This window comes from Erpetoichthys calabaricus, chromosome 12, assembly GCF_900747795.2.
Source record: "Erpetoichthys calabaricus chromosome 12, fErpCal1.3, whole genome shotgun sequence".
Lineage (NCBI taxonomy): Eukaryota > Metazoa > Chordata > Cladistia > Polypteriformes > Polypteridae > Erpetoichthys > Erpetoichthys calabaricus.
The window spans coordinates 135213417-135240270 of record NC_041405.2 but is presented as its reverse complement, the minus strand read 5'-3'; the positions used below and the strand labels follow the sequence as shown (position 1 = coordinate 135240270).

Here is a 26854-nt window from a genome sequence, read left to right as displayed (position 1 = left end):
ATTAGAGATTTCAGTTCTTGATTTTTATTTAATTTGCAAACCTTTCTGAAAACATGTTTTCACTTTTTCATTATGGATTATTGCATAGATTGATGGGCAAGAATGGGAAATGTACCCATTTAAAATCAAATCTACGGCACAATAAAGCATGTAGAAAGTGAAGGGGTCTGAAGACTTTCTGAATCCATTGTATACGCCTCTGTATTCACTTCTGTATTTGCTGGCACAGCTTTTAGTTGGCTCATATCTGGAATTGTATGTCTGGGGTGTCTTTGTATGTGTCTGCACTTTCATTTCTGTGTACCCCTTCACAAGCTCGTTTGAAATGATTTCCTTTGTCCCTGTAGTGAGGTACCTCAGTCAGGGTGGCATTACCAGCTTTTCCCCCTTGATGATGGTGGTAATGTTCATATGGCTCCATACACTGAATGGCTATGACTAGATGGTAACATTTTGTGGAATACCAATGGCTCATGATTGTAAAAGTACTTCTGCTACCTACGTCCAATGCTACATGTCCATGTGTTTTCAGTCTGTTAGTGTTCTGTGCCCTGCCATACCTTTACGATTTCAGTTTTTTTCCTGTATATTAGAAACTTTTTTCCAAGTCCAAGGAACCAACTTCAAATGCAAAGAACCCTTCCCCTAATGAAATGGTGCTTTGTCAAGCAACGGCTTTTTAAGGAACCACACAACCCAGTCTGAACCATAAAGGGCCATTAAAGACCCAGGATTTTGAAGTGCGTATTTCTATTTTTTTTTTCGAGGTGTGTGTTATCACCGTTATATATTTATATACATTCTGGTGCTGATGTGCTTGCACACTTGTTTTGCTTCACTCCCTGCACGTTTCGCTCTCTGTTCTTGTGTTGAATGCCATTGTAATTCTTTTTTGACAAGCACGCTGCGCTAAGTAGCGTGGGTGCCACATTTCGCACTTCTGCGGTGCTTCAGTGATCTCAGATTAACTTTTCCCAAAGATAATTGCATTCCCGACGTTTGAACCCTTCGGCAATTAAGAAGAGTATCACGTAGCCATTCATGTCACTAATCTATATAGCGCCTTGTAATTGCTCCCTGTGACGGTAAATGACCATAAATCACACGTACGATCTCGCGCAGCAGAGCCGCAGGCGAATCCGATTTCCCGCAGATCTCTTAAAACCTGTAATTACACTTGTGACTGGGGGTCATGGGCGGGGTCTGCAGCGGCTTTAAAGTGACCAGCGATCACCTGTCCGCTATACGACACGCATCTTTGTCAGAGAAGCTGATCCCGAATCTACGTCTGGCGTGAGCTGTTCGCCATCGGACTGGTGAGTACTGGAAGGCTGCGAGGGCAAGCGACTCGGGTGGGAGAAGTGGAGGCCAAGGGGATGAGGATGAGGATGAGGAGGGAGGTCGGTGGGTGCAGGTGCGGAGGAAGAGCATTAAAAGAAGAATCGATTGATAACCAAAAAAAACTGGAAGACTGTGTGTAGCGGGCATCTGCAAAGGCAGCGGCCGGGACAGTGACGATGAATTCGGTGCGAGTCCGCGTAGTTTTGTCATTCAGAGAAGAAACCCGCGGCAGCATCAGAAGCGACGACGAAGAGAGGATCGTCCGTTAGCTGACCTGTGACTGGCCCATTGGCTTGTGAAGTCACACGGACACTTTAGTGCCCCGCGACCCCCGCTTCTTAATATAAAGCGCGCCATTGTCTCAGCGCAGTTCTCCCCCTCCCCGCATGGGTCTCACTGGAGCGGCGCTATACTGAGTCGAGCGGCCGGCCTTTCTTAGATCCCTACTCCCTAATAGAACAGCCATGTCAGCCAGTTACTGACTCACATTCGACCCCCTCCAGAAGTCCCGGAAATCTTCAGGCACCTCCGCAATGTAAAAAAACAATGCTATCGCTTTGCGGGTATTTGTTCACAGTAAATAATAATAAAATTAATTTTAGTTAGTTTGCATTATAGGAAATAACTTAAGAGTTAAGCATGTTGACAAACTTTTGCTGCATCTGCGTGTGTGAAATGTAAATAAACGAGTTTGGAATGAAACCTGCCACCGACCCGACATCACAAAGGCAGACTTTCTTTCTCAGTCAGGCAACTTCTTCCTGTTCACTTCTGTGTGGGGTCAATGTGTCTGATCAGCCTTCTCCAAACAGCTCAGTCCTGCACCTACTCGCCAGTCAGGCCCTTTATCCTTCACATCTTCTTTTACTTTCTCCATGCACCTATGCTTTGGCCTCCTGGCTTTCTCCCCCCCAATGTCCTTCCATTCCCTTCACTCTTTGGCCCACATATTCCTTGTCTCTCCTCATGCGTTTCCTTACTTATTTCTTCCACTTTTGTTGTATCTCTGATTATCTCATTTCTTATTCTGTCCTTTTTTTTGTAACTCCACATATCCATCTCAACATTTCCATTTCTCTAACTTTGTCTCTGGTGCTTCCTTTACAGTGCATGTCTCAGCTCCGTCCATTATTGCTGGTCTTGCCATTGTCTCAAAACTCCATACCTTTTAACCTTCACCTTAATTCTTCACTCAATACTCCTGACATCTTCTTCTTCCAATTGTTCCATGCACCCTGCACTCTGTGAGCTGTCTCTGCATCTAAATTCTCCATCTTGGGCTTCCACTGATCCTACTCTCTTAAAAATCCTGGTTCTTCAATGTTTCTTTACTGGGTTGTGTGGTTCATCATAGAGCCATTGCTTGACAAAGCACCACTTCATTCTGTGACGGGTTCTTTGCACATGTGCTTCAAAAAACTAAAATCTTTAGTGTATGGTAGGCTGCCAAGCAGGGCACTAACAGAACAAGAAAACTTGAATTTAGCCTGAGTTACTGTACTTTTAAACAAGAGATCTTTTAAAATCAGGACCCATTGATATTTCACAAATCTGTTACCATCTAGTCCTGGTTATTTACCGTATGAAGCCAGTTGTAGATCTAAATTAATAAAGGTTCTTTCTGGGTCTTTTCGGAAACAAAAATGGTTCCCCTATGGCATCATTTGGAAGAACCACTAATGTACCTTTATGTTAAAGAGTGTAGATGTTTACACTTATCCACTCTAGTCAGTCCTGATCATCATTGCACCTCATATTTTTCTACTTCCTATTTATCTTCAAACCTCTCTCTTCCAAAGCCCTTCTCCATTCTTCCAAAGACTTCTCTTCTTCCTCCTGTCTGGGGCTATAAAACACAATGGCATCAGCAAAAAGCACACACCAGGAGAACTGGCTTTTTATCCCACAAGTCAACACATCTATAACCAGATCAAAATCAAAAAAAGGTAAGGACTTCAGCAAGGTCCCTGGTGCAGACCTCCTCGAACTGAGATCTTGTCCGTCACCCCAACACTGCTTTTACCCCAAGTCCTCACTCCCTCATGCACATCCTGATCAATCCTCAAACACTGCTCGGGTCCTCCTTTCTCCCTCCAGAACTCCTGACATGGCATTCTGTAATAAGCCTTCCCCAAATCAGTAACACCGTATGCAGACCCTGTCTGTTTTTTCTCAATGCAAGGACTTCATCTGCTATTCTGCTCCCTGGCATAAAACCAAACTGCTCTTCACCTATGGTGGTCTCTTCCCTAAGCTTTCTCCTGAAGACAATGTGGCTTATTTGTTGTTCCCATTCAATCTGTTTTGACTGTTTTCCCAAAGCACAGCTTATTTAAGTTGATATCAGCCAACAGCCTTTCACCTCTGATTATGTCTGAGTAATGCGCACCTCTGCGTGGCTTACCACATGCAGTGTTAGGCCATGTTTTTGGGCTTTTCTGGTGTATTTTTCCAGGCAGAGGGTTCAGTATTGGTAAAGATGGATGATTTGCCTTGAGGTGAAGGTGCAAATGGTGCCTAATAATCTTCTCAACTTTGATCAGTGGGAAAGAAATTTCCAGAAATTTAGCACACTTATGAAAGGTTTGAGTACTTTGAATGGCACCTGCCATGTGTAGCCCCTTGCCGGTGGAATGACTTGCCCACATTCCTCTGAACCATTGACTCCCTCAGTGTGTTTAAGAGGCTCCTGAACGCTTTCCTGTTTTGTGAGAATATTTTTTTTAAGTGTTAATGGATTTTGACTCAAGCTTCTTGCACTTAAGGTCAGGTTAGCTAGTCTTCTGCTTAAACTGCTTTAATGGCTGTTTACCCATGATGTCTGTAGAACTTTTCACTTGTTTTTGTGAATGTCTGTAAACCTGTCTTCTTTCAAACAGACCCCTAATTGATGTTTATCGAATATGTTGCCCTAATTTGTAAGTCGCTTTGGATAAGAGTCTGCTAAATGAATAAATGTAAAAAGGTAGACGTAAAAACCCAACCCAGCTCATCATGTCCCCAGAGTGGCTTTATTCTCAGTTTGGCCATGAAATTCCAAATTTGATCTTGTGGTGACACTGCCGGACAGCGTAGCCACTGGTGTCCAGTATGTCTCTGCCATGTTACCTGCCAGCACAGGCAATAACGTCCAGAGGGAACTGAAAGACCATTTCTAGTTAAGACCTGGTCATGTAGTTCTTGATGTAATGGTGTCTCTTTCTCCCTCTTCAGCTTTTCCTTAGCATTGTCTTTAAGAAGCCACTAAACAGCCAAGTAGCTGATCCAAGGCATGGATCCGAAAAGCTCTGAGAAAGTGCCAGCCATTGAAACACACCAATATGGCTGCAGGGGGGCAAACCTCCGCGCAATTCTAGTGGCTTCTGGCATCTTCCTGCTCACTGCAGCCCTGATCCTTTCTGCCGTCCTGATTGGTAAGTAGCATAATGATGGTGGTCTTGACCCCTCTCTTTCTGTTTCCTGGGCACATTAGTACAATGTATAAGTCTGTTAGGGGGCATCATGTCTAATGCAGCACTCCAACTGCTGCCATACCTGTCTCATGCACACCACTGTCTTGCAGCCATCTTCATCCGGAAAGACGTATCGTTTGTGGAGACGGTGGTGCTGAATGGCATGAAGTATAATGAGGACCTGCTGGATGAGATGTCCGCCTACTCCATTGTGCTGTCCACCTCCCTCCAAAGAAAGGTGAGTGTCACCCCCTCAAATGTGATGGGGCAAGGGGGTGTGCTTTATTTTGACTGCTGCAAGGAGGTGGGCATCCCAAGTTGGCCCTTCCTCTTTGGCCAGGCCCTCACCTGGGGGTCCTTTTAAATGGCAAGCAGTTCTCAGGCTTGGTGGGCATTAAGGTGTCTGACCCATATGAGAGATGGGTAAGTGGGTCCTGCTTGCCTCGCATTTACTTTACATCATGGATGGGCACTGGAGGAGAAGTGCTTGGCATTGATGTTGAAGGGTCCAAATATGATATGCTGCCAGTTTCCCTTTGCTTTGAATGGGATGTTTTAAGTGAATTTGTGTCCTTCCATCCATATCAGGTTGAGAATCTCTTCCTGGCCTCGTCCCTGGATAGTGACTACGTGGACTGTAATGTCTTGCAGTTCGGGTGGGTTTCTTTTCAAATTGCTTGTTTCTTGGTGCACACCAACATTGGGTAACCACCTCATTTTTGTCCTCATGGCATCTTTAGGAACAGCAGTGATGGAAGCGTCACCTCCCAGTTACATCTGTCTTTCTCTGTGATGTTGCTGCAGCAGCTGTCTGAGTCTCGGGTGCAGGAGGTCCTACGGGTGGGCCTGGGCTCCTCTATGCAGAAACATCCTCTGACTATCTCAAGCTTTGGAAACATCACGTCAGTCACCCTACAGAGTGAGTCACTTGTTAAACTAGACAGGGTGGGCTCCACTGCTACCCCCAACTAGTTCTATTTACCTCCATGTGTTTCCCTTCTTTATTTTCCTCAGGTGCAAATGGGAGATCTTACTATCAGATTGGAAACATCTCTGGTAAGTTAGGGACTACCACCCAGTTTGCCATGTCAAAGACTCTGCAAGCTGGTAGTTTCTGACTGCCTTCATTCTTTCTTTCTCCAGTGTACTGCCCTGCAAATATATTCTCCTGCCAGAACAAAGAATGCTTGACCAAGATAAACCCTCAGTGTGACAATGTTGTGGACTGCGATGATGGCTCTGATGAAGCCCACTGTGGTACGCCCTGTCCTTCAAGACTGGACAAATTAACTGAATGTCTTAAAGTTTTGTGTGCATGTGTGAAATGTGGGCATCTCCTTGGTCTAACCAACTTGTTGCTGTTCTTCTCATCAGATTGTGGCATTACGCTGGCCATTGCCGATCGCATCGTTGGGGGTACGGCTGCCTACCTAGGTGAATTTCCCTGGCAGGTGAGCCTGAAGCTACAAGGAACTCATGACTGCGGGGCAACCGTCATTAGCAAGACCTGGCTCGTGTCTGCGGCACACTGCTTTGACTCGTAAGTAACACCACACTTTCCCTATGTCCTCTCCAGGATGACATCTTCACTATAACTGTTTTATGGAGGAAATGTGTCTGTAATAAGACAGAGTATTATGCCATCCTCCTTAGGACACACCTGATGTCACTTCACTCCATGACCAACTGCAATTTCCTCACATCTGCACCTTAATTCTCAGCCTGATATCACCCCCTTCTTTTGACATGTCCCTTATCCCAATGATTCAGCGCTCACACAAGAGCCATTCATAAACCACATTGATAACTACAACATGAAGTTCCACAACCTTTCTCATCCAAATTAAAAAAAGGATAAATACTGAATGGTACATAAAACTACACCAATCAGATCAAACCTGACACCATCATCTAGCAGCCTGTTCTGTCCAAGTTCAGGAGCACTCAGCACACCATGGCATAAGAACACATAAGAATATAAGAAGATGGCAAATAGGAGGAGACCATTCAGTCCATTAGGTGTGTTTGTTTAGCTAATAGCTAAGCTGTCCCAAAATCTCTTCCAGATACTTCTTAAAGGCTGTCAAGGTTTCTGCTCCATTTACATGACTTTGTAGTTTGTTCCACATTTCTGTGTGCCTGGCTTTAATCTTAAATGCCTGTCTCCTTACTTTCCACTGGTGCCCTCAAGTATGTCATTTGCTAATCTGTTGAAAGATTTCTGCTGGATCAGCTTTATTGATGGCTTTAAGAATTTTGGCGTAGATCTCCACGCAGTCCTTTCTGTTTGACTTGGCTCAGAGAATTAAACATCCTTAAGCACAAAGTAGGACATGACCTTTTAGTCCTCCATCTCCTCTGCAAAGCTTCATGTGCTGCTATGTCTTTATTGTAGCATGGTGACCAGCGCTCCACTATACTTTGAATAAAATGAAAGTGGGGCATCATTGATAAAGGAGAATATTGTGGCATTAGTGTCCTGAGGACTACTCAAAAACATCCAAAAATGAATTTATTAGGAGTAGTAATGTTTAGAACACACAATTGCAGAATGAAGGGAATGGTCCTCCAAATATCTACAACCCCCAAATACTTCAGACATGCTTCTTGTTACCCAGGCCCTGACCTCCACACAGTCCTAACCCTAACCTTGCCCCTTCACTGACCTGCTGCCCCTTTATTTATCGGAAGTTCTCCTGACATCACACAGCCACCAACTCTTTCCACCTGATTTTCTATTTCTCATCACTTCTACCGCATGACTATGTTACACTAAAAGCAACACAATTGTAAATTTAGTAAATTTCCCCTACTCGCTTGTTTATTCTTTGTGCCTGTTTTCTGTATTACTTGTAGTTTTGCCCCCAACTCTTTCCTCACCCTACCTGAAGTGCTCTAAAGTGATGACCAAAACAATATCCACAAACAGGATCCACTGCAAACCATGGTGTTCCATTTCACAAAAAAAAAAAATCCAAAATAAATTGTTTTCCTTCCATTGAAAGTTGTCTCATTCACACAAGAAGGACATTAAATTCTTGTCTGGAAGCATTTTCATGCATTAAATCCGATCATTAAGATTTCTAGTGAAAATTAAAAAATGCAAAATCGCCAAAGTGTGCGTAACCTCAACTAGGATAAGGTTGCAACAGCAACCTTGCGTGTCCTGAGTTTTCCCGTGTGTGTCAGGGACCATAGTTCTACTGCCTCTCGGTCTTGCAGATTCACTCTACACATCATCCAAAAGATCAGACGATATGTGATAGAGTATGCAGCACAACTCCTGGTCCAGGCTTTGTTTTTGCCACTTGTACCATGGCTGCTATAGATGATTCAAAATGGTCTGGTGTTCAACCGGCTGAGGTGGACATGTCACTCCATTTCTCAGATCACTTTTGGCTCCTTGTAGTGACACAGATTAAGTTCAAGTCCTTGATGCTTGCCTATGGAGTAGTCAATGGGTCATCACCTAAATGCTTATGGAAACACTTGTGAGGTCCTATGCTCCTTCTCATTTAGGTCTGCTGGTGATGCTTCCTCTGCATGGAATCAAACCTCAGTCCTGACTCTTTCTTTCTATGTGTAGCTCCCAGTGCATGGAACGAGTGTCCCACCTCTATCTCAAATTCGCTTCCCCCCCATGTGTACTAAAAGTGTTTGAAAACTCCCATGTTTGGTGAATTCTTGCCTAAGCAGTTATATACTGTAGGTTCTTGTAACCTAGGAAGAGTAACTCACTTGTGTTTTGTTCTGAGGACTTCACTTGTGATGATCAATCTAGTCACCTTGTCCTGTCATCATTGTTCCTAAACAGTCCCTGACTGATATTTACTCGATTATTTCGACCTGTTTTGTAAGTCGCCTTGGCTAAAAGCATCTGCTACATAAATTAACATAAACATAAATAAGTAACGATGGAGCGCTTTAGTCCCTCTTTGTATGGAAAATATTCACAAGTCACAATTTTAAAAAAACATATTGATCTTTTCCATGGTGATGTGAACGAGAAGCACAAATAGGATTGATTTTACCAGTGTGGTACAGATTATGTGCTTTACACAGCGGCAGATAAGAACACCGGTAAACATGATAGTTTGAACAAGGCATTAGACAGCAGTATCAATAAAAACTTTAAAACCCCAAAAAAACTCTTGAGTGAATTTCATGGTTCATTATCGTGAAGTTGTCTTCAAAATGAACGTTGGTATCGATTTCAAGAAGTTGTATGCAAGTCAAAATTTGCCTGTTTCACTGTTTTCACAAATGCCCAGTTGCTCCTTCTTTTTACCTCAGTTCTGTTTTTGTTCAGCCCCCATTTTCGGATTTCCCCTGTTGTTCACGCTTGTGTCAGTTTGTTTTGATTCTCCTTGTAATTTTAGATCTTGTTTTGGTTTTTGTTATTGGATTACACACTGGGTTTTGTTTGCAGAGGCAAACAATTTTGATATCTTGCATTTTTGGTTTTGTTTTTGAAAAGTTTTATTAATAAAATTCCAGTTATAAGAACTTTGTTTCTGTCATTTGGGCCAGGGGTTTAACAGATTTCCCTCTCTCATTTTATGACTATAATACACTTGGCTTCTTTTGGCCTGAGGGTGCCACAAAGAATGTTTCTGAAATTGGAGGTTTTGCTTTGTGGGCTCACTGAAGCCTTGGGGTCTAGTTTAAGGTGGGGCGCCTGTTGTTGAGTTTATTGAGCCAGGTAAATCATAACAAGCATGATATCTCATGTGATAATTCTCATCTATTAATTTCATTGCACTTTCTTTGTCAGGATCAGTGACCCCACACAATGGACAGCTTTGGCGGGGGCAACACTGATAACAGGAGCACAGTCAACCGCCATGGTGCTCAACATCAAATCCATCATAATCCATCCCAACTACAATTCCTTCACAGCAGACTATGACGTGTCCTTGGTGGAACTTGAGTCTCCTTTGACCTTTAACTCCTATATTCAGCCGATTTGTCTGCCCGTGCCATCCTACAACTTCCCACCTGGGATGCAATGCACAGTCACCGGCTGGGGACAGCTTTATGAGTTTAACAGTGAGTTGATGCCTGTCCAGCTTCCAAAGACTTCAGTCGGTCCACTCTTGTCCACCTGTCTTAAATTCCTCTATGTTCTTCCTGCAAACAGGTACCCAGACCACAATGCTGCAGAAGGCCACAGTCGGGATCATTGACAGTACGTTGTGCAACTCTTCTCGTGTGTATCCCGGAGCTATCACAAGCCAAATGATGTGCGCTGGTTTCTTGGCAGGCAAGGTTGATGCATGCCAGGTGGGTGCTGCTCGGAAGTGTGTGTGTGTGTCTGTGTGTGAGTCAGCAGGACAATCTGTGGTCAGAATAGATGTCATTATAAATATGGTGGCTTTTCTAAATGATCCTTTCTTGTGTTTTACAGGGAGATTCTGGAGGTCCTCTGGTCTGTCAGGAAAGCACAGGTCGTTACTTTTTAGCTGGAATTGTCAGCTGGGGAATTGGATGTGCTGAAGTCAACAGACCTGGGGTCTATACTCGAGTGACAAGTATCCAAAGTTGGATCATGAGCTACATTAACCAACCAGTGGTCAATCAAGCTATACCCTTAATGAAGAGCATGTTGATCAGTCCAACTGCAGCCCTGACCACCACCTCGTTTTCAAACATGATTTCACCTGAGGCCATGACCACCCCTATTATAAACTCCATGACAAACAACACAGGTATGTCTTTAAAGTTCTGCCAGGATATCTGTCATCTAAGGCTGGAAACTATCAAGGATTATCCATGAAGTGTAGTGACAGTTTATCGAAAATAGAGAAAAGAGTGTGCCATGCTAGGCAAGACGCCTGAGGACTCCCCACTTTACACCATATTCCTTTCATATATGTATATGATTGGATGAAATTAGTGTTATGGTTGTTGTTCTACCACTTCAGATGAGGTCCTTTCTGAGGCTATCATGCCTGGAACAGATGCGCATTTTTTTGTCCATTTGTTTCCATTTTATAAGGCAAATACTTTGATATGAACACATGCAGGTATAAATAGGACCAGAGTAGATGGAGAACGGTTGTAACCAATCTTTAACAGAAGAAGCAGAAACAAAGACATCATATCAGGAGACGATGGTACAAGCAAAGGCTTAAGAAAGACTTCAGAGCAGGTACTGTATACCGTAGGTAGTATCAGAACGTCAAAAAAAAATCAATCAGAAGCAAAAGCTGTGGTCTAGTACGAGAGCGACAGGTCCTCACCTTAACTAAAGATTTCTTTTCCCAGCTAGAACAATAAGCAACTTGCCACCAAAAGAGTTTGTATTTTTAATGAAAATCTGGATGCCTTGTGCTATGTACCACCATCTTATATAGTATGGTCACATTATGTCATAGGTCACACGGCTGTGAGTCACATGCCTAAGAATGGCCACAGCGACTGGATAAACAGTGGCAGCACCCATTAAAAAAATTCACAAAATTATGAAAGATAAAAAAAAAATATCAACGTAAAATTAAAATGTGATAATTTTATGGATAGTCAGAGAAATTAAATGTATACATTTGTAAAATTTTTACAACACAAACTGCTGGCTCCTTCTCATTTACACCTTCATTGTTAATTGACAGCTTGTTAAGGAAACAAGAAGTAATTAAAACAGTAAATAGATCTTCGAAGACTAAAATAAGCAATTAAAGGGTCAGAAATTTCAAGTAGTGAGTTAACTAAAGTGAAGCATTGAAGTGTTCCTTGAGCAATCACTGGCTTCTATTTACAAAACTGGGTTGGAGCCCATGCTCCCTCTAAGCTGCACAGAACTTTTGTACTTTCTCACACACTTTGGAAGTTGTGTTATTGTGCCCTTCATCATTTTGTAATGCACCTGTCGCTCCCAAACCCCCACGCTCATTGTTTGAGTTTTTGGTGATTTGCACCCACTGATAAATTCAAAGTGAGATTGAAGAGGTTAGTTAAGAACAGAAAGTACCAGCTCATACGTTTACTCACATCTGCTTATCAGTGCATAAAATCAGAGGGGACATTGGTTGGAATGAGTGTTGGATTGATACTAAAATTTTGAATTTGTTACCTATACCAAATTTTCACACCTCCGCACTGGTAACAAAATGATACTGAAGCAAATAATGGATAACTCCCAACACCCTTTCAGACCACCACCCCCCTACCCCCACTGGCTCAGAGCTGGTTTGTCTTGCCAGCGTACAAACACACATGGCTGGGGTTCACCCAAGGCTCATAATTGCTTATTCGAAGTTGTGGACATTTATGCACGTTAACATGTTTGGTGGATTCTCCTTGGGGTCTTGAGCACACTAATATACAAATATTGCTTGAAAGAACTGGGCAGGGGTTGTAGGGTTGGTGGGGAAAGCAGAGCATGGGGTGTCGGTAACCAAATGTAGTATACTGCTGGTATAGTACCATTTTAAAAAATTGGGTAGTTTAATATTTTTTTAGTACCAGTATATCACACAACACTGCTGGAAACAAAAACCTGCAGCTACTGCGGCCATTGAGGACCAATCACAATTGGTCAGCAACATATCTGGAATGGCAAACCTTTAATAAGAGAAGAGCCAAAAGATGAGGGTCTTGAGATTGACTGTTTTCTTTAGTTTTTCGTTTAGGGATTCTTGAGCTGTTTTTTGAGGACGTATATGTCTAGTTAGATCTTTAACCCCAGGGGATTCAAGTACAACGTTGGTTTTTCTCAAGAATGCATCCATTATAAGTTTAAATAATTTTTTGTCTTGCTGTGACATCATGCTTGCTTTGTTTCAGGCACTGCCATTTGTGTCAGTTATGTTTTCATGTACTCATGGGTGGGCGCTCCTTGTTACATCATCTCAGTATAATGGTTGACTCTTCTATTTACATATTATCTTTGACTAGGATAAAATTGTGTGCCACCAAAAACAACTTTTAAGAGTGTTGTTCCTGGGGTATCTATCTGACTATTACATCTGACTAAATTTTGATTAGTGTGTTGGGCTTGATGAATGATTCAAGATAAATTTTAGGTTCCGAACTCTGCATGGGATTTTGCCGAATGAGGCCCATTACCTGCCTTGTGAGGGCGCGTCAGTTACAGCACTATGGCCATGTGGCACGATTTCCCAAAAGTGACTCAGCTCGCAGGATCCTCACTGTTGAGGACCCGAGTAGCTGGACCAGCACAAGGGGACGCCCACGTAACACCTGGCTGCTGCAGATATAGGGTCATTTCCGGTGGGTGGGACTGGACTGCGTGTCTGCCTAGAGGGTTGCCAACCAGGATCGTGAGCTGTTTTGTCGAGTGGTGGGTGCGACAACATGCTATACCAGTGCATGCTTCCCAGTCTGACCTGACCTGATTCTCCCGGTCCTCTTACAAAACTATACCGTTCCACCTGAATCAATACAGAGAGGGGGCTCCTGATGTGTGACGATCCCCTAGTGCCTCCCACCACGCACATGTCATCAGTCCCCTGGTCATATCAGCTAATATGGTAGCCTTCATGTCCTAAATGCTCGTTTTTTCATAGCTGCTTTCAATCCTTTTTTTTTCTCATAACAGATTGCTTTGGAAAATTCCAGTGTTCAGTGGGAACTTGCATTGACAAAATCAATCCTGAATGTGACGGAGTGAGCGACTGCACCAATCAAGCAGATGAGAACAACTGCAGTACGTAAAGTGCTGAGCGAGGGGAAGAAGCATCATTGCACCAGCAGCACAATCGAGCTCACAGGTTGTTTTTTTGGCTTACCTTGCAGATTGTGGACAAAGGCCAGCGATGAACCTGCAGAGGATTGTGGGTGGCTCCAGTGCAGTCCTCGGAGAGTGGCCATGGCAGGCCAGTCTGCAGATCCTTCAGAGGCACGTCTGTGGTGCAGTCCTCATCAATCAGAGATGGCTTCTCACGGCGGCCCACTGCATCCTTCCGTATGTGTGTTTCAACTACTCTTAAAGTGGGATTGTCAGGGAGGAGGGTGGTTCTCCATGATGTGCCCACCATAAAAGGAGAGCTTTGGAATTAGTGCTGCAGCCAACAGAGGCACCAAACAGGCTGACGACATAAACCTTAAGGCATGGGGCATCATGTCTGCTATTTCTTTTTTGTTCGCAGAACATAACAAATACAGTCCAACCAAAAGTGAATCACATGTATATTAATGGAAAGGATTATTAAGGAAAAGATTGAGTAAAAAGTCTAGAACAGGAAAGCTAGTGAACAGTCAGCATGGGTTTAGAAGAGGGAGGTTGTGTTTTACTAACATGCTGGAATTCTATGAGAAAGCAACAAAAGGATATGATCAGAGTGGAGCTTATGATATTATTTATCTGAACTTTCAGAAAGCACCTAATAAGGTGGCACATGAAAGGCTGGGCATCAAACTAAGAGAAGTGCACGTCCAGGGTGATGTTTTTAGATGGGTGCAGAATTGGCTCAGAGATGAGAAGCAGAGGGTGACGGTGCGAGGAACATCATCAGAACTGGCCGATGTTAAGTGTCATGTTCAGTAGGGGTCAGTGCTAGGGCTGCTGCTGTTTTTAATATATTAATGATTTGGATAGGAACAGAAGTACCAAGCTGGTTAATTTTGCAGATGATACCAGGACAGGTGGATTGGCAGATAATCTTGAATCCATTGATACATTACAGAGGGACTTAGAGAGCATACAGTCTTGGGCAGAATTGTTTCAGATGAAATTTACTGTCAGTAAAAGTATTACACAAAAGTACAAATATTAGATTTGAATACATAAATGGAGGTCTGAAACTTGAAAGTACACCTTATGAGAAGGATGTAGGAGTCATAGTGGAGTGGTAGTGGACTCCACTGGACCCCTAGAAAAGAAGTCAAAAAAGTTGAATTTTTTTCAACAAGGAAAAATTTTATTACTTGTAGAAGAATGAATTTGTAAATACCAAAACGCCAACATTAATACAGTAGGAAAGGCATCCCTGCTGTCCACTGATGCAGATTTACTACACGTCCTTCGTGTGATGTGTTTCGAAATAGTCACTTTCACAGAGCCCGATGTCCCAAACAGGACAGTAGGAGTGTGTTTTATTGTACACTTTTCTTACATAAGCATAAGAGGGCAGAATGTTAATGCCTGATCCCCATGATCAATGCAGACCTTGTGTTATTGTAGGCTGCCACAGCGCAAGGCCCAGTGACTTCCACATTTTCCCTGACACAAATGTGGACAGTTGCCGCATTGTGCAGGGTACTTGGGGGACTAACATGTTTCTTGTCTTTCTAATTGCCCATTATCATGTTACCTTTTTTCCACACACCTACCTGCACTATGGTGAACATTTGGATGTTCAAATTCACTTGGCATATCACAGTGGTCAGGCCATACAGAGCCATATGCATCAGTTTCACCACTGTCTGTTGATTCAACTAATGGTTCATTTTTAGTGTGTTCTAAAACTGGCTTTATAACTTCTCATTTACATGCCATTGTGTTTTGCATGAAGGCTCCTCCTCACTCGTGAATACTGATGAGTTATCTTAGAGTGGCAAAATACATAGAAATACCTATCATTTGTGCAGCATAATGTTCTTTTATCCAATGGACGGCAGCAAAATGCCTTCCTAAGAGTTACTCAGGCGTAACACTGTAAAGCAGATCATTACATGTCACCCCGAGTCTAACTCGGGTTTAACTGTTATTACATAGAATTCTGCATCTGGGTCATGTTGTGTCATTAACACCAAGGTGGTTAAGAAGGCTAACAGAATGTGAGGTTATATAGTGCCTTGATGTGTGGAGTACAAGTCCAAGGATGTTCTGCTCAAGCTTTATAACACACTGGTGAGGCCTCATCTTGAGTCCTGTGTGCAGTTTTGGTCTCGAGGCTACAAAAAAAGGACATGGCAGCACTAGAAAATGTCCAGAGAAGAGCGACAGGGCTTATTCCAGGGCTACAGAGGTTGAATTATGAGGAAAGATTAAAAGAGTTGAGCCTTTACAGTTTAAGCAAAAGAAGATGAACAGGTGACATGATTGAAGTGTTTAAAATTATGAAGGGAATTAGTACAGTGGATCGAGACGGTGACTTTAAAATGAATTCATCAAGAACACGGGGACACAGTTGGAAACTTGTTAAGGGTAATTATTGCACAAACATTAGGAAGTTTATCTTTAAACAGATAACCACAGACACGTGGAATAAAAGACCAAGTAGTGTAGCAGACAGTCGGACTTTAGGGACTTTCAAAACTCAACTTGATGTTATTTTAAAGTAATTAAGTGGATAAGGCTGGCAGGCTTTGTTGGGCTGAAATGGCCTGTTCGTTAATTTTTCTAATGTACTTCCAATGTTAATTGAATTTATTTTTAGAACAAGAGTAGACACTAAAGAGAAGCCAATAAACTCCGCAGTCAACTCCCACCTGACCAACTAGAGAGCCCCCTCTAAAGTGGTATAGGAAAAAACCAACAAATAAAATGAAAAGCAAGCAGTACTGGCCCAGCATTTTTACATTAGAATTACATTAATGAGTTTTTACCAATTCTGAGCAGATATTTACGAGAATTAGATTTTTTTTTTCAATTTGAGGTAATACAGAATACATGGCAAGGTGGACTGGGATTAATCCAGCAGAGTCTGGTATAGGATGCCTGCTATTTCTACTAACATTAACTTACCAAAGAATTGTTTTACAGGAGCCGAAATCCAACCAGGTGGGCAGTGATCATGGGGTCCCTGAATGCCACAAGCAAAGATGGGGTACGGCTGCATTTGCGCAGGATTGTTGTGCACCCTCATTTCAACCGTACCAACATGGACTTTGACATAGCACTCCTTGAATTGGTAACGATGGCACCACTCACCAACGTGATTCAGCCTATCTGCCTGCCTTCATCAACGCATGTCTTCACCAACCAGAGCGAGTGTTTTATCACAGGCTGGGGTGCCATGGATGAGGGAGGTGAGTGGAATGACAAGAAAGGAAGTAGCCACACCAAGGTGGACGGGCAGGGAGTGGCCTTATGACTTTTCATAATCTAGGAATGGTTCACTGTTTTATTGTAACCCTCCCAATCAGGCAAAATCCAGACGCAAGAGCTGCAGCAAGCATCCGTGGATCTCATCAGCCAATCAGACTGCCAGGAGGCCTATGGGTGGAACATCGAGAGCAACATGATGTGTGCCGGCTTTATGGAAGGAGGCACAGACACATGCATGGTGAGAAAGCTTGGATTAAAAAAAAAAAAAAAAAAAAGACAGCATGGCACTGGGCAAGAAGGCAGATTGTACCACTCTGACAAAAACCACAAAGTTATTTCACTCCTGTCAAACATTTGAGGTCTTTATGGATCTGAGGGTGTTGAATCCACACCTCTATCACAATCAGCCATTGAGAGATGACGGTTTATAATGAAAAAAAGAAAAAACATTTTAGAGGGAAAAAAAAGTAATATATTTTTTAAATTAATTTTGACTTGAAAAATATATAAAATCAACATATAATTGTTCTAGAGTATTATCCCTTTAAAAACCAGTCAATTTGTATTTTTATTCCCTATTATAATCCACTGAAGGTTTTTCATGGTGGAATGACCCAAAGATACCTGCTAATGCAGACTCACTCCACCTTCCACTAGAACATCTCTCCATTTGAGCAATGTCCTGGTGGAACTTCTCCCCATCCTCGTCAGAGACCTCAGAGAAAAAATATAAATGAGATTGCTGGAAAGCAAACTTTTAGATATGTTGTACCCAAGTGCTACTGTAAGTAGGAAGAGAAAAGCTTCTCAACTCATCCCTTGTAGTTTATTCCCAAGAAAATGGTGGCACATGCCTTTTTGTGTTCATAAGAACACTTTGAAATCCCACCTGACTTACTGGTACAAGAAAAACCGCACATATGAAATCTCATTCTAATCATGCAAGACGTCACGTTTTTTGAGGTCCCCCCTATTTTTGGTCCTCTAGACCCAAAAACACTTTAGGCCATTTTTTTTAGACCATACTGTATATTGTACATGAAATTAAACCCTTAAGGTAAAGAGCAAACTAATACGTGTCTTCAGCCAAAACAATCGGAAGGACTTGAAGTTGTGCGTGCCACATCAACCAACCCCAGGGGTTCATCCTCTACGGGATATGAGGGTCAAAGTTACCCCTTTTCACAAAATATCTAAACAATGAGGATTGGTAATACAGACATGTGGAGTATCATTTTATGCTTTTTTGAGATTACTGATCACAGATCTTCTAATATAATATGCTACCGTGGCTGTCCATTTGTCTGTCCATTGATTTTAAATCACCTGTAGCTCGCATACTGTTTGACCTATTGACCAGAAATTTGGTACACATATACTATGTGACATCTACTATCCGCTTTCAGGGTGATGATTGACCTCCAAGGTTATTCCTCTATTTTTATTTTATTTTATTGTAGAATCAACTCTCGGCAGTGGCCAGCAGGGCAGCCATGTTGTGCATGCGTACGGGCGCCGTTCTCATCCCTACCACCTTCGCTTAAGTGAAAAATTAAGGAAAATGTACTAAGTAATTGCAACACAAACACTGACTTAATCAGTTTTAATGCAAAAAAGATGCCGATGAAAGAAAAGAAGCAGCGGGCCGCTAGGGTGGAGAAAAGAAGAGCTGCTCAGGAAGCAGCAAGTGCATCAACCTCTGAGCAAACGAATGCTAAACATACAGAGAAAGTATGAAAACTAGGAATGCTCAAGTGAAGTGTATTCACTGCACAGTGTGCCATAACTGGTATGATCATATTTTTGATATTTAATTCTTTACTGGTGGTCCTTACAGCTACTCCCAGAAGGTTAGAAATGACAAATTTCTAACATAAACATTTGTACAGTAATCCCTCCTCCATCGCGGGGGTTGCGTTCCAGAGCCACCCGCGAAATAAGAAAATCCACGAAGTAGAAACCATATGTTTATATGGTTATTTTTATATTGTCATGCTTGGGTCACAGATTTGCGCAGAAACACAGGAGGTTGTAGAGAGACAGGAACGTTATTCAAACACTGCAAACAAACATTTGTCTCTTTTTCAAAAGTTTAAACTGTGCTCCATGACAAGACAGAGATGACAGTTCTGTCTCACAATTAAAAGAATGCAAACATATCTTCCTCTTCAAAGGAGTGCACGTCAGGAGCACAGGCTGTCAGAAACAGAGAGGAAAGCAAACAAATCAATAGGGCTGTTTTTCTTTTAAGTATGCGAAGCACCGCCGGTACAAAGCTGTTGAAGGCGGCAGCTCACACCCCCTCCGTCAGGAGCAGGGAGAGAGAGAGAGAGAAACAAAACAGTGAAAAATCAATACGTGCCCTTTGAGCTTTTAAGTATGTGAAGCACCGTGCAGCATGTCACTTCACGAAGCAGCTGCACACAGAAGGTAGCAACGTGAAGATAATCTTTCAGCATTTTTAGACGAGCGTCCGTATCGTCTAGGTGTGCAAACAGCCCCCCCTGCTCACACCCCCTACGTCAGGATCAGAGAAAGTCAGCGCAAGAGAGACAGAGAAAAGTAAGTTGGGTAGCTTCTCAGCCATCTGCCAATAGCGTCCCTTGTATGAAATCAACTGGGCAAACCAACTGAGGAAGCATGTACCAGAAATTAAAAGACCCATTGTCCTCAGAAATCCGCGAACCAGCAAAAAATCCGCGATATATATTTAAATATGCTTACATATAAAATCCGCGATAGAGTGAAGCCGCGAAAGGCGAAGCGCGATATAGCGAGGGATCACTGTAGTATCGTTTTAGACCATTTCAGTGTCAGTAATTATGAACGTGATGTTATTTTTGATCCTTTTCTAGGGGGTCCAACCCATTATGGGCCTCTGTCAGAGGGTGTCTATTATAATCATGAATATTTCAACATTAAATGTTTAAATGGAAGTACACATTTTAATATTTTAAATATCTGATCCAACAATTCTTGGGGTGGGGAAGGAATGCATTGGTAGAACTGCTGCCTCGCTGTGAGGAACCCAGAGTTTGTGTTCTTGGTTATCCCTGTGTCTGCATGGGTCTCCTCCCACTGTCTAAAGCCATGCAGGTTGGGTGACTTGGTGACGCTAACTTGCCCGGTGTGTGTGTGTGTGTGTGTGTTCGTTCACCCTGCAATGGCCTTGTGCCCTATGCTACCTGGGATAGGCTCCAGCACCCCCTATGACCCTGGTCTGGATTAAGCTGGTTATAAAATGATAGGACTATTGTTTATTACGTACTTCTACCTCAGGACGGAAATCATTACATTTCTTATGGACACCCCAAATTAGGGCAGTTCATGCCAATTCAGACTCTTTTTTTTCTTCACTAAACGAAGGCAGTGTATTCTTTTATCATTTGCTTATGTTACCTAAATAAGACAATGGATGGATAAACCCAAGCTTACATATTTCTGTAAGATCATTAAACAACTACTTTCCCTCTTCTGGACAATAAAGAGGCAGCTTTCTAACCTTCTAAACATAAATTCCTGGCTATTTTGAATGAATAAAACAGAAACAAAAAATAGTGATTGAAGGCAAAAAATGTGCAGCAAATACATCATTTTTGGTTGTCTGCATATTGATTAACATTAAGAACAAGGAAAACTGCCATTTCTTTTTAGTTAAAGTATACTTCAAATAATATTCATGGCATTAAAAAAGCTTATGTCACTAACTTATTTTTAAATGATGTGTTTCACTTAATCTCACAGAAACAGCTTGTGGTAGATAAATCCCAATTTCAGAAATGGATTCAGCACACGTAAATCTGTAAAGTACAGGTCAGTGTCGTTATCAAACAAACGCAGCCTGATGGAGAAGATGATGGAAGTAAGCAGCACAGACAGGCAGAGCACAGTGGACATTGACAGGATTCCATTTTGGCTTTATGGAGACTTAGCTATCTGAGAAAAAATGGGGACAGATATCACCTAGCCATGCAGAGCAGATTGAAAGGACTTTGTCACAGTCAGCAGTGCAGACATGATGTAGAAGCCACTTGTGTTCTTCTTGATGGAGAACGTTTGTAGTAGCAGGCATATCAGCGCCCGTTGGACAGCACAGGGCCTGTTAGCTGACAGCAGGCCAGAGGGCCACAAGGGGCTGAGAGTTCTTTGAAGGGGGAGATGGAGATCCCGGCCTAATTGCACAGACTGGAATGGGCTTTGTCCATCCAGATAGGACAGATAGACAATTTAGTATGGCTGAACCATTGGGCCATAAGCCTTAAGGTGACTGGTTCCAGTCCCACCTCTGATCTACTTTGTAATTCTGTAGTGAATAAAGATCATGCAAGTCACATTGTGTAAGGGTGACTGCCAAAAATATTCTGACAGAATCCCAAAATCAGGACTGAGCAGATGTACCTAATAAAGTGGACACTGGTGAGTGTAATTCCCAGTTACACAGAGCACACATTTCACTTACATGATATTGGAGTTTTGAGAGCTCGGATATTTTCACTTTCCGGCATCAATGCACTCACATCAATTTTTAGTCTGACTTTTTGGAGAAACACAAGGTCGCTGTTGATTTGTTACTTGGTTTGTAATTAAAGCTGAACTGTATTTTTTTCCGTGAAAAAGAGTAAACTAAATGTCTTAAGTATGTGTCACTTCACACCAAATGTGATTTGATCTCAAAAAGGCATTTCTGGTTGACCATGTTTTAGTTTGTAGAACTGACTAAAGGCAATGTCACAGTATACGACTTTTCCAGCGATTTTCAGTTGTAGCCCTCATTTAGATAATCTCAGTGAGTCTGAGTCTGCCCAGGTAGAATGAAAAAAAAATTAAATAAGGGCCAAAGTGGGGGCTGAACTTGCCTTAGGCGTTAACCCTTTGTACAGCACCGGCTCCATCAGGCAGCACGCTATTGGCAGTCACAAAAAGAGTGAGAACCTCTGTGCTAGAAGACTGGCGTGCATTCGCTCAATTTGACATGCCCAACGATTTCCTGTTGTGTATACTGACATGGTCAAGTGACGAGATCTGCAACTGCGGTGGATAAATCTGACATTCCCAATGGATCAGAAATTGTGTAATGTGACAATGGCTTAAGGGCAAAGGTCAGCACAACTCGGAGTATTCAGGTAGTTTTGTTTTTTTCTAATTGTTCGACTCGGCTCCAGCTTTGTAGGGTGTTCATGTGGAATTTACAACTTTGAAACTTGTATTTCCCGCCAGTCCAATAGGACTACGATGTAGTGTGAGATCTGCTAAACAAAAGAAGGATAAAGATAAGGGACAATTATGCAAATAGAAGAACACAGACAGCAGGGATCAAAGCCCAAGGAGAATGGGATCCAGACCACTTTCACCCAAGGAGATCGTTCAAGGCATTTTAAGTCCTGTGGAAGGGCTAATAAGGAGAAGCTGAACAACCTGAGACAAACTAGGCCTTAACGAGGAGTATCATTACCTTACTTGATCTGCATTTCTTTCCTTCATATCAATTAAAACGCGTTTAGCAGATGGCATCAATTAGTTGGGGTGGGACTAACAGGCCAGGAGAGATGGCGTAAACAGATATGACCTGACACTGGTCTATTGGGGCAAGAGGTATTCTTGGCTGACAATCTGTTCTTCTCTTTACAGGGTGATTCAGGAGGACCACTCGCCTGCATGGAGGCTTCCGGCCGATGGTTCCTCGCAGGGATCACCAGCTGGGGGAAAGGATGTGGTAGAAAAAACTACCCAGGGGTTTACACCCGCATCACCTCAGTCTACGACTGGATTAAGTCATACATTTAGAATTTTAAAATAGTGAATGGACAGTCCACCTTATCCTGAGGGGGCCCTGTGAGCCCAGATCACCAATGCTTTGACAATCCTGACCAGGAGATGGCAGAGTGAGCAAGAAAGCAGATGAACTTCATCTCCTGAAAACTGGAGCACAGACTCTTTAATTTATTTATTCTCTTATTTAAGAATTAAGATGACCAGATGTCATTGTTGGTAATAGACCTGCCTTTGCTACAGGAACTGAAATCAAACATAAAGGACAAATGGGGCACACTATGAAAGCAAGGAGGCCAGCATATTAATCCTTTAAAAAATAATTCATTAGTGTCACTAATGGAAGATAAAGTCAAGGTCAAAGTTTCATGTTAAACCTGGAACAGCACCTCCTCCAGTGCCCGTCTAGTACTCATTTAATGACATTATGGTCTGGTGCCATTGTGTGCATATATGTTGTTTTATGTTGTACAATAAAACCGTCACTTCTTACCCATTGTGTTTTACTGTGTAATGAACACCCAGGAATCCATGCATAGAACAAACAGACTGAGCAACCAGCCCTAGTGTCAACACCATGGTCCCGCTGAGCCTCTAATGATTAGGAAGTAAACCATAAGGCTTGTTTTGTGATCCATAATCCCTGCTTAGAAAAACATTTCAACAAAAGACATCAATGAAGTAAAGAAAATACGGAGAACACCTTAGTATCATCAGTCTGGGCAGAGAGGCAGGTGGAGTCACGCAGGAGATGTTCAATGTACTGTTACAAAGATATAAAGATTAAAATCATCTGAAGAACATTTCCTACTTCAGTAAGACTATTTTTGATTGTTCATATCAACACAATGTTAGCTGGGCCTTGTGCAGTGGATTCTGCTTTGCAAAGGTACAATAATGTGAAGATGACTGTCATCCTGTGGACGAGAATAGCCTTTGTGCACTTTCTGAAACAGTAGTTAGACATTACTGTAGACTACAGACCACAAGGGTGCTGGTTCAATTGATTTCTCTGAGCCAAATCACATAAACTATTGCTATTCCAAAGGTTGAAATGTGAAATGTGAATTTCCCCTTGGGATTAATAAAGTATCTATCTATCTATCTATCTATCTATCTATCTATCTATCTATCTATCTATCTATCTATCTATCTATCTATCTATACTGGACTTACTGTTTACCTGTAATGCATATACTACAGGGGACTGTGCTCATTGTAAAAATGTAACATGCCATTCTTAAACACGTCATGTCAGCACTGACCACAAGGCAGGCACCAAGGGTCTCATTTATAAAACTTTGTGTGGATACAAACATTAAAAACATGCTGACAGCAAAAAAAAACTGGAAATTATGTACGGCAAAAGATATCTGACTTCTAAAACTTGCCATACACACATTTGCATGACATTTACAATTTATAAATCACAGTCATCTTGTATATGTTTGTATGTGAATGTGCCTCAAACTCCCACAGGTTTCCACCCTGAAACAACCATATATTGACTGTACTAATCAACTTTGTACAGTACATATATAATGAGCAGATTTACCTGCAAGGTGCGACAATGGCAACAAAAAAGAGGCGAAAAGCAGTTTGAGACAAAAGTTCTCATTTTTAAAGTAGAGGCCATCAAGTAAAGGCTCTTTGCATGCCTAAGTGCAGGTATCACTAACAAGCGCAAATGTACTGAATGCCATGAGCTCTACTACCCACACCATACCTGAACTGGAAAAAAAAAAAAGGCCATTCTGAGGCGGCGAAGAAGTGGATTGCTCCAAATGGCAGAATGTGAGTGCAACGGGAGTAGGAAAAGCCCATGTACACTCTCTGACTTCGATCTGCGAATGGCATCTGTTATTGAAGATGTCTTCCTTTGTGGTATATTAAATCTGAACTTATTATGACTTACAAACCAGAGCACACATTAAGATCTCAACAGGCCGGTCTTGCTTATGATTCCAAGAATTAAAATAGCAATGGGAGGTCGAGCTTTTAGTTACAGGGCCCCTAAACTGTGGAATGGTCTGCCTGCTACTATAAGAGTACTATACTATAAATGCCCCATCGGTCTCAGCTTTCAAATCCTGGCTGAAGACTCACTACTTCAGTTTAGCACACCCTGACTAAAGCTGCTGATTAACAATACAGACTGCATCTCTGTTGTTAGTCATTAGCACTAAAACATAAGTAACATGATAGTTATAATTTGTTACTAACCCTCACCTATTCTGTTTCTCTTCTCGGTACTCAAATGTGGCACTTGGTGCCACGGCCCACCTGCCAAGTTGTTTTGCCTGTCTAAGTCATGCCTGATGGAGGATCACAGGAATCATCAGGTAGAGGGGTCCTTTTATCAGACTGGCTGGCCCAGCGCTGTCTCAGCTGTGGAATATCCAATTGGGGGAGGCAGCTTGATGGCTGTGGTCTCCAGGACTGTAACCAAACCCAAATCATATTATGTGATATCACCTACTGTTAAATTCTGCTCCATACTTGTAATAATTTTATTTTTATACTGTACTGAGGATTACTTGTGTTCTGTTCTGCTCACTTTTAAAATTGCTTCTGTAACCCCAATGTTAAAAAAGTCTGATCTTGATGCTGACAATCTTAACAATTCCCGGCCTATTTCCCACTTACCTTTCCTGTCAAAAGTTCTTGAGCGTGTTGTAGCTTCCCAACTCACCAAATACTTAACCTCTAATAACTTGATGGAACCCTTTCAGTCTGGTTTCAGGGTGCGGCACAGCTGTGAAACTGCTCTGCTACAGGTAACCAATGATTTGCTTATGGCAGCAGACTCTGGACAAACCAGCATATTAATTCTGTTAGACCTCAGTGCAGCATTTGACACTGTCAGACTTGACATTCTACTGTCCAGAATGGAGAACATGCTGGGTATCTCTGGCACTGCCCTCCAGTGGTTCAAGTCCTATCTGACTGATAGGCAAGAGTTTGTTAGTCTTGGCAGCAGCAGATCCAGCTCAGCGCCAGTCACACAAGGAGTCCCTCAGGGCTCTGTCCTCGGTCCTCTTCTCTTCTGTATTTATATGCTTCCCCTTAGCCATATTATCTGTAGCTATGGACTGGGTTATCATTTTTATGCAGATGATACTCAACTCTACTTCAATGTTAAAAGTGGAATTTCATCAGAGCTTTCTCAGCTCACAACCTGCCTTAGTGAAATTAAAACCTGGATGGAGCAGAACTCTTTAAAATTAAATTGTAACAAAACTGAACTCCTGCAACTTGGGACTAAAATGCAACTTAATAAAATGAGCTCCTTCCCAGTCCATCTTGGCGGTGATCTCATCAGACCTGCCTCTACTGCAAAGAATCTTGGTGTCACTTTTGATTCCTCCCTTTCTTATTCCTCCCACATAAATCACATTAAGAAACTTTTCTTACTTTCACCTCCGTAACACATCCCGTGTTCGCTCCTTCCTCTCCTTCTCTAATGCTGAGAAACTCGTCCATGCTTTTATCACATCCCACATCAATTATTGTAATTCCCTACTGGCAGGCGTCCCTTCTAATCTTATATCACAGCTCCAGCTTATTGAAAACTCGGCTGCAAGAGTCCTTACACGAACCAGCAGCAGCGAGCACATCACACCCATCCTGCTCCGTCTTCACTGGCTCCCTGTGTCTTACAGAATCGAATATAAAATCCTAATAATAACCTACAAAGCCTTAAATAACCTCGCGCCAAACTACATCAGTGACCTCCTCCATCACTATGTGCCTGTCCGCCCACTAAGGTCCTGTGATTCTGGTAATCTTGTTGTGCCCCACACTAATCTACGTACACTCCATGGGTGACAGAGCCTTCAGCTGTATAGCGCCCAGACTCTGGTATGACCTACCGAAATTAATCAGGTCAGTTGACTCCATGAATTCTTTTAAAAAACAACTCAAAACTCATCTGTTCAGGAAGGCTTTTAGCTCTACTTGACTTTATTACCCTTCTCTCAGTTTACCTCCATGTCAAGATGCTCATGTAACCTGTGTGTGTGTGTGTGTGCGAGACCATCAGTTATGTTGTCTGTTAGGCTTTTTTTTTCCCTCTGAATTCACTGTCGTAATCTTCTTTATTTATTTATCTCGTTTGTACAATGCTATATACTGTATACCCTGCCGTTCTGTCTTATATTCTGTAAGTGCCTTAAGCATGGGAAAGGCGCTATATAAATAAACATATTATTATTACTTGTGTTCTGTTCTGTGTATTGTATTGTATTGTATTGTATTGACCTCCACTTTTTGACACCCACTGCACACCCAACCTACCTGGAAGGGGGTCTCTCTTTGAACTGCCTTTCCCAAGGTGTGT

At 42.3% G+C, this 26854-nt stretch overlaps 1 protein-coding gene across 1 annotated transcript; it reads left to right on the top strand.

The window, feature by feature from the left end:
* Window positions 1-5558: 5558 nt before the first annotated feature.
* Window positions 5559-23355, top strand: tmprss9 (transmembrane serine protease 9). The gene is made up of 12 exons (XM_028816323.2): window positions 5559-5712; window positions 5808-5849; window positions 5937-6050; window positions 6168-6333; window positions 9568-9842; window positions 9934-10076; window positions 10201-10501; window positions 13354-13461; window positions 13551-13719; window positions 16462-16727; window positions 16845-16984; window positions 22375-23355. Exons 1-12 carry the CDS (start codon window positions 5586-5588, stop codon window positions 22528-22530), a joined length of 2007 nt encoding a protein of 668 aa, XP_028672156.2. The 5' UTR covers window positions 5559-5585; the 3' UTR covers window positions 22531-23355.
* Window positions 23356-26854: the final 3499 nt, after the last annotated feature.

Coding starts and splice junctions, on each gene's coding strand:
- tmprss9 (XM_028816323.2), top strand. CDS start 5,586: ATGTTGCTGCAGCAGCTGTCTGAGTCTCGGGTGCAGGAGGTCCTACGG. Junction 10,502..13,353: donor CTCCATGACAAACAACACAG/GTATGTCTTTAA, acceptor TTCTCATAACAG/ATTGCTTTGGAAAATTCCAG. Junction 13,462..13,550: donor AGCAGATGAGAACAACTGCA/GTACGTAAAGTG, acceptor CTTACCTTGCAG/ATTGTGGACAAAGGCCAGCG.